We start from the raw sequence: 12171 nt of genomic DNA, 5'->3' as shown, positions 1-12171 counted from the left end.
GTAGCAAGTTGCAACATCCCATCATTCACGACATGTCCTCGTCGCCCGCATTCATCATTCGCAATCTGGCCTCGCCAATCCTTCTCTTGATCATGCCAAAGTAGCCGCGGAGCACGCCCTCCATGGCCTCACCCGCGGGGCCCTGTTCGGCCGCAGCATCCTCGACAACAGTGTCCATCCGAGAGTCGTCACCGGCGGGAGCCGCAAGGCCGGCCCAGGAAGACGTGCGCGCCGTGTGAAACGTGCCGCCAGAATCCGCCGTCTGGAACGAATCATCCGACAGCTCCGGGCCGTCGTCAAAGGGCCTATCCAACGACATGGAGCAGGAGCCGCTGCTGTTATCCAGGGACATCTCGGATCGGCATCCCGACGCCCGTCCCGTCGACGCGGCACCGGCGTCCATGGAGCCGTCCTCCGCCGTCGGCCCGGGGGGGTCGACAAACATGGGGTATCCGGTGCCGTCGTCCAAGGCTGCAATGTTCAGTCTCGCCAGGCTCGCCATGACGCCGGGAATGTTCCATATGATGCGCGTCTCCTTCAGGCTGGCGGCCGAGACCTGCGGGAGCACATGGGCGTAGTGGTCGCTGGCGCCGTGGAGCTGCTGCAGATGCGCCTGCCTCGCAGCCACCACGTCCACCAGCTGGTGGATGACGTGGTCGTCAAAGAGGCTGGGCTCGCAGTAGGCAGGGAACCCGTCGACGTCCATGGCGACGTCTTCGGGGGGCAGGGGGTCCAGGCGCGCGCGGGACATGAGGGCAAAGTTGAACATGTTGGGGTGGTGCTCGAGCACCGTGTCGAGCTCGTGCCGGGCGAACAGCGGCGTGTTGAAGTACTCCTTGCACCAGGCCTGGGCGAGGTCGCGGACCTCGACGACTTCTACCCTCGAGTTGCCAAAGTTGATGTAGTCGAGGATGATGGCGATGGCCGCCATGAAGTTGTTTGGGTCCAGCACCAGGCCCGGGTTGAAGGGGGTGAAGGTCGAGCGGTCTACGGGCTTGAGGGAAGACATTTCGACCTTGGGGCCCCCGCACTGGTTTGCTGTAGTATATGCCTATGGTGTATTTGGTGGTTGGACCTTGTTCTATGAGTGGTGACTGGTAACTGGTGGTGAACAAAGTAGGAGGAAGGCCATGGGGAAAAAGGGAAAAGGGGGAATATGTTGAAGAGTTGGGTTCGTGAGAACGATTTAGCTTTAAATAAAGGGACATGAGGGAATTACGATTTGGCTACTTGACATCTTTCCCGTCTTTAAGTTCCCACGACTTGGTTTGGCGTGTAACTGCAGCGTGGGAGAACGCCCCTTGGTGAGAGCTTGTATTCTAAAAGAGCAGTCGGGCTGATGTGTAAGTCAGCCACCCGCAGCTAGACGCTCTCGTAGTTGGAACTAGCCATGCATAGTTCTTAGTCTCTAGGTATAACCGCTGCAAGTACGCAATGTCTTGCACATAAAGCATAGTATGAAATATACAATACCACAAGTGCATCGTGACATGGTTGACCATTGCCAGAGTTTGTCTTGGCCAGAAAAAAACAAACTGCAGCATCTCTGGATATCTCGAATCAACCCGCACATACATGGGGATTTCCAGGCACAGATACGGACCTGAAAGCCCAAATTTACGTATCCACGCCCCAAGAAAAAAAGCCATATTCCGACTTGAAAGCCTCCGCCAACAGCCACCGCATGCTTTGGCAAAGTATAATCGCTACATGAATGTTCCGCCGGGCGTTAGTTTCGGCAGTCACCGCATTAGGGCCGAGACTCATTTCCAGACACTTTACAAGTAGGGCTGCTAGGAAATCATGAGCCCGTTTAGCTACGACGAACATGGCTGCTACTTGGCTACTGCTGTTTGCCAACATCTGCAAAGGGAGGCCGTGTTCCGACATGTGGTTCCGTGTCATCGGATGGTACCTGGCCGTTGGCCATAAAAAAAATTAAAAAAACAAGCTTCGCAAATGTGTACTAGGCATGCAAAGCAGATCCCGTATCCAGTAGCCAGAGCAGCAAATCTCCACATATAATCCCGTCAAGATGGGCTGGCCGCAGGGCTGGATCGACATGAAGTTACCCGAGCGGGTGTGAATTGTCACATTGCAACCTGGCAGTGAGGCTTTTCTGACATTTAGCTTTCCCCATAAGGAAGTGATTATAGCACGTACATAAACGTGGGAGGCTGTATGCACTGTCTTCCATCCCATAGCCTGGAATTGCCGCAGAGTAAGCGTCCAGAAGTACATGAACTGGGCGACCACCCGCATGCAAGCCCGCAAATAACGAAACACATAAAACTTTATTCGTAATATACAATAGGTATTTCTCAGACCAAATGACTTCAGCATATCCCCGTGTGCTCGTGTGCTCGTGTCGTCGTATTCGAATTAGTTGCTCGTGAGTGCGTGTATCTCTCTAATAAGTTGTATCCCCAACCCCAACGCCTTGTGTTTTATGAAGCTCCCATCTTGCACATCTATTGCCAGCATCAATAACCAACAGTCGACACTCATCAGGTCTGCCGGCAGAACGGACAGACATAGCCGTAATAATCGAGATCGATAATTTGCGAACATTTGGCACACCTCCACCTCCAGCCAGCTTGACTCGTTCGCTTCACGGGTTTCTGTAAAGAGTCTGTGCTCTCGGTACTCTCCTCGTCGGCCGTCTTTCCATCTATACCGGCGCTCTTCTGCAAGCTCTCCAGAAAGACCTCCAGTCGATCAAATGGATCCAGCGCCGTAGACATCCCCGCAGACGTGTCACTCAACATGGAGGCGGACTGTGCGTGCGCCGATTTGTAGTGCTCTTCGAGATCTGTGCCTTGTCGGAATCCCTGTGAATGGCATCCTGGGTAGAGACAATAGATCAAGTCATGGCATCTGCGTTTAGATGAGTATTAGCGTGTCAATCCGCAAGGCCGCAAGGTACGAGTCAAAGGGTTCAAAACTACCCCTGGCACTGTTCGGGAGCATGGGCGCGCGGTTGCGGCTCAGGTTCCTTTGTCCCGTTTGGTCCTGTGACTTGGCCCGACATGAGAATGGGATTCCACAGACGTTTTGGCGTACCGAGGAGATGAGTTTGTTGAGTTGAGCGGCGCTTGGCGGCTTCGAAATACAATATACGCACCTCAAGCGTGATGCTAAGCGTTGTTGGCAGTGTTACCGAGTCGGTCGAAACCATGGACACACGGTTGCATCAAGATACTGCACAGAAAAGAGCAGGAAATTCAGGATACCAAGGCGATCGGCTTAGTCAGTGCGTGTAGATCCGCTGAGAAATGACGTTCCCCTTGCAAGGAAGGAGTTAGTTAGCTCAGTTGGGTGGGATCCTGCCTATTGTGCAATAGATAGTGGGCGTACGGGAATGAGTACGGACATGGAGTAACACGGAAAGAGAAAGGCGAACAAGTCCTGATGGCCTGATTGCCTGATTGCCCATGGAGAATTTGACTACGTACAGGTAACTTACATTGTGCCTGCAGTCGGAAGCCATACGTAATGCCGAACGTTTCTTCACCGAGCTCCGCGAATCATGAGTGCGAATCATGATTACTATACCGACAAGGCACCACAGGTTGCATGACCGCTGCGCATAATGTTTTACGAGCCGACACATGGCGCCGAGTTCTGGAGCATCCAACCAGTCTATGCCTACAGGGGATGGGCCAGCCGCAACCAAAACGAAGTAGAACAATCCGATTACTGAGAGGCGCAACGCTTTGCATTGACTTTTCCCCGACACCTTTGTCAACAGCACAGATGCATATGTTTCCATTTAGGTACCTACTTGACGGCGTTTTTTTTGGAAAAAAAGGCAACAAAGCCTTGCTCTATATCCAAGCGGAACATCAAAGGCTAGTGGTTTCTTGTCTACAAAGAATTTCGCACCGTGCAATGAGTCACTCACCAAAAAGAGGCCGGGAGCGACACACGTGATGGCCATGTGTTTGTTGCATGAGAATCATTCGCAAGGGAAACTAAACAAGCGACACTGGCCTGCACGCCGGCATGGGTCGGGTTCATTGACATGGATGAACCGTGGCGGGAGTCGCATAGATGAAAAACTTAAGATTGAAACGCAAACTGATGCATCAGCGGACGCGACAACATGGCAGGAACGCCCCCGCGGGAAGGCCCCAAAATTCTCAAACCGGGTCCGATGATGGAACGAAGGAACGGAAACAGTATTCAATTGGCCCGACCGTCAGGCACTCGGGCAACTTGGAAGCTGAGCGGAAGGCACGCCGAGGGGCAGGCGCTACCTATTACATCAAGGCGGTCTGCCACAGTTGTATCAGCTTTATCGATTGTATCGGGCTCTGGCCATTGTCGCCCAATCACTGCAAGGCATCCGTGCAATTCCAGCCTTGGTCTCCTATAGTCTCACGGGGTCGAGGAGATTATCACGACTCACTGGCTGCTGAGCACTGCAGTACCGCCAGCCATACAACGCCATGGTCCCTGGTCCTGACCCTGGTCACCCAGCTTCTCATTTCCCGTTTTTTTCCTCTCAGCGTTCGACTGGTCTCGATCTTGATTCTCAGGTTTCCGCCGTCGGGTCCGGCAGATACATGCAGAAGGGGGGGTTAAGTTACATAGCATTTACCCCTCCATGTGGTATTGATCATCCTTGGACGTCGTTGTGCGACCTCCTCCATCCCGCGTAGTGTCAAGTAAGCAGCTTGTGAGGTGCAATCTCAAGGCCATGTCAACCTGACCAAGGTGTCAACTGTTGGAGGCTGTTCATTGATTGTTTGACGATTCCTGTTCACCCGCTGCAGCGCAATAGCCGCCCATTACTTTACGACAAGTCAGCTCTTTGCACAAAGGCATCGAACCAACATATTTATTCCGTCTCCGCACCAGCTCGTCTTCTCTCCTTCACCCTGCCTTCGAAAACAGCCGTTTCCCGCCCCCAACTCAAGCGCCCATTTTGAATCGCAATTATATCATGTCCAGACGACCGCAGCTCTTCACCCATGGCTTGTCTGGCTTGTCGCAGGCCACCTCGGCCAACGACGCTCAGTCCCCCGCTGAACAGCGCGATAGTGCCAAGAAGAACTTCTTGAAGACGATGCGGGACCTGCCCACCCATCATGTTTGGAAGGTGTACTTCGCCAGGCAAGTAGAGAGCCGCTGCGTCTCACCCAAGATAATATACAGCTCGTTGCAACTACCAGCACAAGCATGACATGGCTGACAAGCCCCCTTCTCTCCTCAGGCCACCCCAAGAAGACGAGCCCGGCCATGGCGAATATAACGTCCAGCTTCAGCAGCTCGGCTCCCAGATTGAAAGCGTCCAGTCGTTTTGGCGATACAACAATAATATGCCTGTGGATAAGCTGAAGATGCGCGAGTCCATCTACCTTTTCAAGGAGGGCTTCAAGCCCATTTGGGAGGATCGTCGAAACATGCACGGTGGCAGCTGGACCTTCCGAGTGTCCAAGTCGATTGGTCCTGAATTCTGGAACCAGATACAGTTGTTGGCTATTGGCGAGAAATTGGAAGAAGCTTTAGACGAAAGTGAGATGCCCTCTCCCGAAGCCTTGACGAGTTTTCTTGATCCCGCCCGAATACGGAAATAGTCGCGATACTTGGTACTGACTATAATCACAGACGACCAACTATGTGGTGTTGGTTTTTCTGCCCGTTTCAGCGCACATCTCATCACCATTTGGCACCGCGAGTCATCCAAACAAAATTCCATAGATGGCATACTAGCCTGTGTCAAGGAAAAGCTGCCAAAGGAGCTTCTACCCAAGCCCGACAACTACTTTTACAAACGACACCGCGACCACGCTGGATTCAAGGCGCCTCCAGAGGTGCAGGCCGTCATGAAATCGGCGCAACCTGCAGAGGAGTCAATTGCCACAGAGGCCAATCAGCCCGTAGTCAAGGTCGATCCGCCCTCGGCGCAATAAAACACAGATGGTGTTCCGACTGAATGTTGTTTCCGTCAAGTGTTGGCAGGATGTTGGAGAAAATATATCCGCATCCTGCCAAGTCGTCATATGTGATTCACCCCAGTCAAAGCCTAGGGTGAAAAAAGAAGGATTGGCTATTGGATTTTGCATGTATTTATGGCGTTTCAGAGGGTACACTGCAGTATTTTCATGTAACATGATGGGAAAACCCCCTCCTAAACCAACGCGGCTATATGATTCCGCTAGCTGAATGAAAATAACAAGATTTGGCTACCTACGCCGATTCCAAGCCATGCAAGCGCAATAGCCACCCAACAAACGAAACAAAAGAAACAATGCGCCAAACAATCAAAGACGATGATGCCAATGACGATGCCAGTTGCCCCCAACTCCACGCCTTGCAAATACCAATCCACTCTAAATCACCACTCTCAGCAATCTCCCAACGTCCTTTACCAGAACCGCCTTCTGTGATGCCGAGAATCACCCCGCGTTCAGTAATTGTCACCTCCAAACCCCAGCGCGCCTCATCACCTCATCAAACTCGTCCTCCCTGACGCCCCTCGCGACCCCCGCGCCCCCGTTCGCCTCCAGAATCATATCCTTGAGCACCTCCTCGTCCACCTCCTCCTTCAGCACGGCCGCCACCCTCCGCAGATGGGCGAGCGTAATAGGGCCCTCGGTCCCGTTCGTAAACAGCCGATACGCCTCGTCGACCTGCGCCCGGTGCGCCGCGTCCGAGTCGTCCTCCTGGCGCGCGTGGAACTTGAGCGCGCATATCGCGAAGAAGGGCTCGTACGTGGCGTACCCTTCCTCCTCGGGGTCCAGTATCGACACAAACTCTGCGAGTTCAGAGGGGGACGGCGGCACCCCGAGCGCTCTGGTAAAAAAAAAATAGAACCCGTTAGCATGAAGCAGCCGGCAAGGGGGCGGGAATCATACATGAGTGCGGACTTGACGTCGTCAATGGGCAGGACACCGTTCTTCTCGCCGTCCATGGGCTCCGCGAACAGGCCCCATGCTTCCTTGATCTCGCCCTCCTCCTGGGCCGTTATGTTGTGCTCCTTGGCGAGTTTGGACGGCCGCGCCGCTGACAATGAGGCTGTTTTGCGCTTCGGCTGCGGGTGACCTGTTAGCTTGTGTGTTGGGGGAAGCTAGGCAGCCTTTGGATCCTTCTGGGAGAGGGGGATTGTTATTACCATTGTGAATTTTTTTTCATGCGCGTGGTTGTGTAGAGTGGTTGATGTCACTTGGGGATGAAGAGCTTCACGGAACAGTGCTGAATGTGCGAATGGTGACTTTTTCGCACGGTAGAGGACCCCACATTGGCGGGTTTCTTAAAGCGCTGGGGTTAGACGGTTTTTTTTTTTTTTTTTTTTTCGGTTCATCAGCCAAGGGCGTTGCTTGCGGTGAACAGACAATTGACATGTTGCTGAATACGTTGGTGCTGCGATGGACGCCCTTGGTGACGAATCGCGACAAGTGTTGCTTGCTTCAAAATTTGCTAGAGCTTGCCGCCGCCCTTTTATCTTCCCAGAGCGAGCAAGTGTGGACAGTGAAGCGATAGCGAAATTACGGTCATTGTTACGACTTTGATTTTCCCGGGGTTTCGGCTTGTTGGTGCTGTTTATGCGGTGCCTAGCCGTCTCTGGAGACATTTTTATATTTGCTCAAGTGCCCCTTTTTTTTTGTATGTGCTATTTGCCCCGTGTGAATGAATGTAGATAGATACATGGTCTCAGATTACATTTTGGATGGAGGTGGACTGAATCTGTCAGGCCCATTTCAAGTGCAGGATGTGTTCGATGTGTTCCTCACTTGAAGTTGTTCTTCATCTCGCGGAGCTTGCCCATGACATCGACGGGGTCTGTTGCCCCTGTGGCTTTTTGAATAATGGGGTCCTGGAGAGGGTTAGTTTCGTGGAGGAGTTGGGCCTTTGGCGAAAGAAAGGAGTCTTCTTACATCTACGCGCATGAATACGTTGTGTTGCTGGCCGGAGTTAGCTGTGCGTTGGATGCGGAGTGAAATGCCTGCTGGGTTTGTTCGATGCGTACCTTTTCGTCGCCAATGGTAAACTTGCCCGTAGTGACGCGGTTGGTATCCGCAAAGGCCTGCAACTTCTTGACGGCATCGCTTTGCAGTACGGACATGGCAAACTTGACGTTTGACTTTGTGTATTCGTGCCCGGGCTGCAAGTTTGTTAGCAGCACGACTCTCTCAACCTTTGTCTGATCGCTCGATGGGCCCCATCTTACATAGACGACTGTGTCGTTTGGCAACGCGCCAAGTCTCTTGTTCAATGCCTCGTGCATCTCGGCGGCGTTTCCTTCAAAGAACTTGCCACACCCTGTCACAGAACCGATCCGGGTCCGTCCGTCAGTGTCTCCTATCGCAAACTGCTGGAGCTCTCCGATCCTACGCACCACTGATAAAGAGCGTGTCGCCGGTAAATACGGCCTTGCCTGAGTCGTCTTCCATGAAGAAGCAGATGCTATCCTGCGTGTGGCACGGCGTATGAACGCCCTTGACCAGAATATTGCCCAGCTTGAACGTCTCCTCGTGCGCGGGCGTCTTGATCACGCCCTCGCAGTTCCTGCCCCCGATGATTTGTAGATGCGGCGTCCCGAGCTCGGCCAGCTACAATGCATCATTAGCTTTTTGCACGCGACGAGGTCTATTTTCCGGCTCACAACCATACCAGCTTCTTGTTGCCTCCTGCATGATCCCAGTGGCTACAACGACAAACTCATTAGACTGGAAACAATAAAAAAAATCTCGGTACACCCTCGCTCTCTCCTACCGCTACTAACTGATGGGTGTTGACGATGGCCGTCAAGTTGATTTTGCCTGAAGAGATGGCTTTTTTCAGAACAGGCGCAACCCTAATAATGCTGTGAGCGAGAATTTATCTAAGACAAACCCCCCTTTTCCCCATCATACGTGAAGATGATACGCACTCTGGCGGATTGGCAGGGTCGATAATCACGGCATCCTTGGATTTGTCATCGACAACGAGGTAGGCGTAGTTGTTACTACTCCCGACCCCTAAAGAGAAAGTGTCAGCCATCCATGTCAGCATTTCTCGCAACGGAGCTGCTACTGGAGTGAGACGCACACATGGGGATCGACTGGATATGCATGCTGCGCTTGTTGTACTTGCTGCACTTGACGAACTAGACGAACAAGTCAGCAACTACCTCTTTGTTGACAGAGGTGTGAATTTTCCACCATACGGTATTATAAAAGCTGACTTTCTGCCGGGTAAGCGGCGCCCTCCGAATGAATTGTAGCATGAAGAAAGAAAGCTGCCAAGCGAGAAGCCGAAGGCGTCTGGTGCTTTGTAATGGCTGGCAGCGGCTTGGAGGGGAGGTTAAACGTGAACTCCGCTGCTGTGCATGACGTTATGGCTTCACGTGATCGTGATATGAGCAAACACAGCACTTGGATATGCGCAATTGAAGACTTGACAAACCGAAATGATATCTGCGGCTTAATTTTTTTATAAACAAAATTTTCCCTTCTTTTTCGTGTTTCTTGCACACATTATACACTGGCCGTAGTGCGTCTTTGACCAATGGGTTGCGGTGAAGCGGTACATTCGGTATAAACAGCCAGGGTGATTGGCCTCAGTTATGCTGGGCTCACCTGTTGGAAGAAATATGTAATATTTTAGCAGCTATGGTAATAACTCGTAGGCGTCTACAACTTTTGCCCCCTGGCTTAGGTGGAATTTTTCCAACATCACCACTTTCCCCCCAAAAACCCGCTTCAACTGCTCTCTCATAGCAACATTCCCGTCCCTTCCATACAGTCCAGTTTTCCCTTCAGTGTTGGCACAATTCCACGGTCCCTCGCACCGGAATAGCACGTAATGAGCTCACTCCCAGATTGCGTCGTGCTCATGGACATGATCAGAGGTACGTACGGGGCTCGCACAAGTTGCAATTTCAGCAAAGACACCTGACCAAAAATTTCTTCTTCAACTCCCGCAGCCAACATGCGCGTTCTCAGACCGGATTACGACATAGATATAGTCACGCATACAGAACTCAGCGGTCTAATACGCGTCTGTGTTGTTCGCAAGGCAGCGAATGCAAGCAGATACAGCACGCCATCATTATTGCTCAAGTCGTCAGGCTTGTACGGGGGCCCGCAGATGGGCCTGAAGGATGTGCTGAAGCAGACGGAGGACTTGTTGCGTCCGAAGCTGGAACGTGTGGTTGCTGAGCTGGGCGTTGGTCAGTAGTGATGGAATAACCATGATCAGATGTTATGGTGTGTTTGGGTGAGAGGCCGAACCGCTGTCGAACCCGTGGCTGTATGGTCTAATAGCAGGTATGATAATGATTGCTTCTTCCATATACGTGAATCGCCGTGTACAAGTGGAATTGTAATGAATTGTAATGAACATTCATTGAGATTCAGGAACTCCAAACCGTCTTCATCTTCAACTCTCTAAGGGGTATCATTTTGTCTATCACACCATCCCAATCGGCTTTGCCTTCCACTCACCTTCATACAACCACCATCCGCTGCTGCTCTCAGCAGCAGCACCATCCAGACTCTCTTCTTGACCAACGCCTCCGTCGTCGTCGTCGTCGCCATTCTCTTCATCCTCCTTCTCTTCCTCATCCACCCTCATCATAATTTCCTTAGAAAGCTTCAAACATCTCAAATACACCTGATTCCCCGGCAATTCCGCCTGCAAGACGGCAATGACCGCCAACACTCTGTCTTTATCAAACCCACCCAACCTACGCATCGTCTTCTCCCTCTGCGTATCATCCCCCTCTCCGCGGAGATATTCCAGCACCGCCTCCCTACAAGCATCACGTTTTGGAGCCCTACTTTCATCAGCCAAGTCCTTCCAGTAATAGTCCCATATCCAAGCGAGCGCTTTGCGAGCTGCAGCACGTAGTTTCGCCAACGACGGCAGATGCTCGTGGGTAGCTTGGTGACGTAGTTCGACAAAGGTCGCGGGGAGGCCTATGGTCTTGGCGATGGAGTACATGCTTTGTTTGCGCTGCTTGTCCTGGTGCCCGTCCAGGAGGCCGGTGACAAAGCTGCCCGCCGTTAGCCATGGTCACTTGTTTGTGTACGTTTCATGTATTCAGCGGGCTAAAAGGGCCTCGTCAAAGGCAAGGGCCATGTTCAAAAACAGTAGAAACATGGCGTCCTTTTTTTTCTTTCCAATACTGGGAACTTCGGTTTATAGAGCTTCACTCGAGCAACACAGAGTAATCAAAGACCATCATCACGCGCGCAAAAGCATAAAGCAGTTCATGTTACAGCACAGCGCAGTGCAACACTGCCAAAGTGGAGTAACACGAGATAGACAACCAGAGACGGCACGGAAAAGGGGGTCGAGAAAGCAAAGACGGAGAAAGAAAAGGCATCATCCGCGTGAGGATAAAACACATGCAAAAAAAATATATATATATATATCCACGTACCGACTAAAGGCAGCTGAGTAGGCTGCTCGCACCGCATAACTGCCCCCGGCGTCAGCACCCCCAAAATGGTCGCTCAAGACGGCTGCCGTCAGGAGAGCCGTGGCCTCCACCAGATGGGGGCAGTTCCCGCGCTGCATCCACATGGAAACGCGAGCCACGGCCTGCCTCTGCTGGTCGGTAGTGCCACCGTCAGCGTCTGCGCTTTGACTGGGCTGGCTCCTTGCATGATGGTCTTGATTCGAAACCTCGCTGCCTTCAGGATGCGACGCGTAACGGCGGGCGGGACTCGGGCTCGAAGAGTTGTCGCTGCTTGCCGCGTAGAACTGATCCCGTACAAGGAGCAGCTCGTTTCTGTCCCACCAAGGCGTCAGAACGTACTGCACCATGGACGGCGACCGTCTGGGCTGCTGCCCGTGTTGTAGTTAGTAGCCGCTTGCTGGGAGGCTGCGGCGGGGCAAGACTGATTCGGGACCGTAGCAGAGATGATGGAGAGAAAAAGTGTCCAGGTACGTAGATTGTCGGCAGTAGATAATTGCTAGCCGGTGACTGCGCGACGGGCCAGAGGGATAGATAAGGGGGGGCGTGTGATGAATGTAATGTTGCTTTGGCGTTGAGAAGTCGTCTGCTGTGTGGATTCACCGGCGACGGACAACCACCGACCATCTACCACCCGAACCGTCCTTCAATAATCCCGAGAAAAGGTCGCCCGTGGAAGGAAGCTTTTCAAAAAGCCCCAGATTCCCAGGAATTATTAAGACGAAGAAGGGAAAGGGGAAAAAAGGGGTCTGGTACGGAGT

General features: G+C 52.4%; 7 protein-coding genes across 8 annotated transcripts; 2 read left to right on the top strand and 5 right to left on the bottom strand.

Moving 5' to 3' along the window:
• Positions 1-25: 25 nt before the first annotated feature.
• Positions 26-1009, bottom strand: J3458_003624 (uncharacterized protein; the record flags this gene model as incomplete). The annotated part of the gene is made up of 1 exon (XM_007808653.2): positions 26-1009. One exon carries the CDS (start codon positions 1007-1009, stop codon positions 26-28), a length of 984 nt encoding a protein of 327 aa, XP_007806844.2.
• A 1103-nt stretch (positions 1010-2112) lies between these two features.
• J3458_003623 (uncharacterized protein) lies at positions 2113-3358 on the bottom strand. Its single transcript, XM_007808654.2, has 2 exons — positions 2949-3358; positions 2113-2877 (listed from the first exon to the last, which is right to left on the bottom strand). Exons 1-2 carry the CDS (start codon positions 3176-3178, stop codon positions 2508-2510), a joined length of 600 nt encoding a protein of 199 aa, XP_007806845.1. The 5' UTR covers positions 3179-3358; the 3' UTR covers positions 2113-2507.
• A 1590-nt stretch (positions 3359-4948) lies between these two features.
• Positions 4949-5918, top strand: J3458_003622 (uncharacterized protein; the record flags this gene model as incomplete). The annotated part of the gene is made up of 3 exons (XM_066117868.1): positions 4949-5118; positions 5219-5520; positions 5614-5918. 3 exons carry the CDS (start codon positions 4949-4951, stop codon positions 5916-5918), a joined length of 777 nt encoding a protein of 258 aa, XP_065977660.1.
• Positions 5919-6425: 507 nt separating this feature from the next.
• J3458_003621 (uncharacterized protein) lies at positions 6426-7123 on the bottom strand (the record flags this gene model as incomplete). Its single annotated transcript, XM_007808656.1, has 3 exons — positions 6426-6801; positions 6864-7039; positions 7121-7123. 3 exons carry the CDS (start codon positions 7121-7123, stop codon positions 6426-6428), a joined length of 555 nt encoding a protein of 184 aa, XP_007806847.1.
• A 612-nt stretch (positions 7124-7735) lies between these two features.
• GLO2 (Cytoplasmic glyoxalase II) lies at positions 7736-9214 on the bottom strand (the record flags this gene model as incomplete). Its single annotated transcript, XM_066117867.1, has 10 exons — positions 7736-7822; positions 7884-7910; positions 7976-8110; positions 8177-8268; positions 8345-8558; positions 8620-8653; positions 8732-8803; positions 8879-8966; positions 9037-9094; positions 9155-9214. The coding sequence occupies 10 exons, from the start codon at positions 9212-9214 to the stop codon at positions 7736-7738; spliced, it is 867 nt and encodes a 288-aa protein (XP_065977659.1).
• A 236-nt stretch (positions 9215-9450) lies between these two features.
• On the top strand, positions 9451-10355 carry J3458_003619 (uncharacterized protein). 2 transcript variants are annotated; one of them, XM_066117866.1, is made up of 3 exons: positions 9451-9838; positions 9914-10256; positions 10347-10355. In XM_066117866.1, exons 1-2 carry the CDS (start codon positions 9793-9795, stop codon positions 10165-10167), a joined length of 300 nt encoding a protein of 99 aa, XP_065977658.1. In that variant the 5' UTR covers positions 9451-9792; the 3' UTR covers positions 10168-10256; positions 10347-10355. The 2 variants fall into 2 exon arrangements, with proteins under 2 accessions (XP_065977658.1, XP_065977657.1); XM_066117865.1 differs by having other exon boundaries at positions 9451-10256.
• LAS1_1 (rRNA-processing protein las1) lies at positions 10356-12120 on the bottom strand. The gene is made up of 2 exons (XM_066117864.1): positions 11375-12120; positions 10356-10765 (listed from the first exon to the last, which is right to left on the bottom strand). Exons 1-2 carry the CDS (start codon positions 11758-11760, stop codon positions 10399-10401), a joined length of 753 nt encoding a protein of 250 aa, XP_065977656.1. The 5' UTR covers positions 11761-12120; the 3' UTR covers positions 10356-10398.
• Between the last annotated feature and the right edge of the window lie 51 nt (positions 12121-12171).

The sequence above is a fragment of the Metarhizium acridum genome (genome assembly GCF_019434415.1).
Source record: "Metarhizium acridum strain ARSEF 324 chromosome Unknown scaffold_13, whole genome shotgun sequence".
Classification (NCBI taxonomy): Eukaryota; Fungi; Ascomycota; class Sordariomycetes; order Hypocreales; family Clavicipitaceae; genus Metarhizium; species Metarhizium acridum.
Note: the sequence above shows the minus strand (reverse complement) of the source record. Positions and strands in the feature narration are given on the sequence as shown.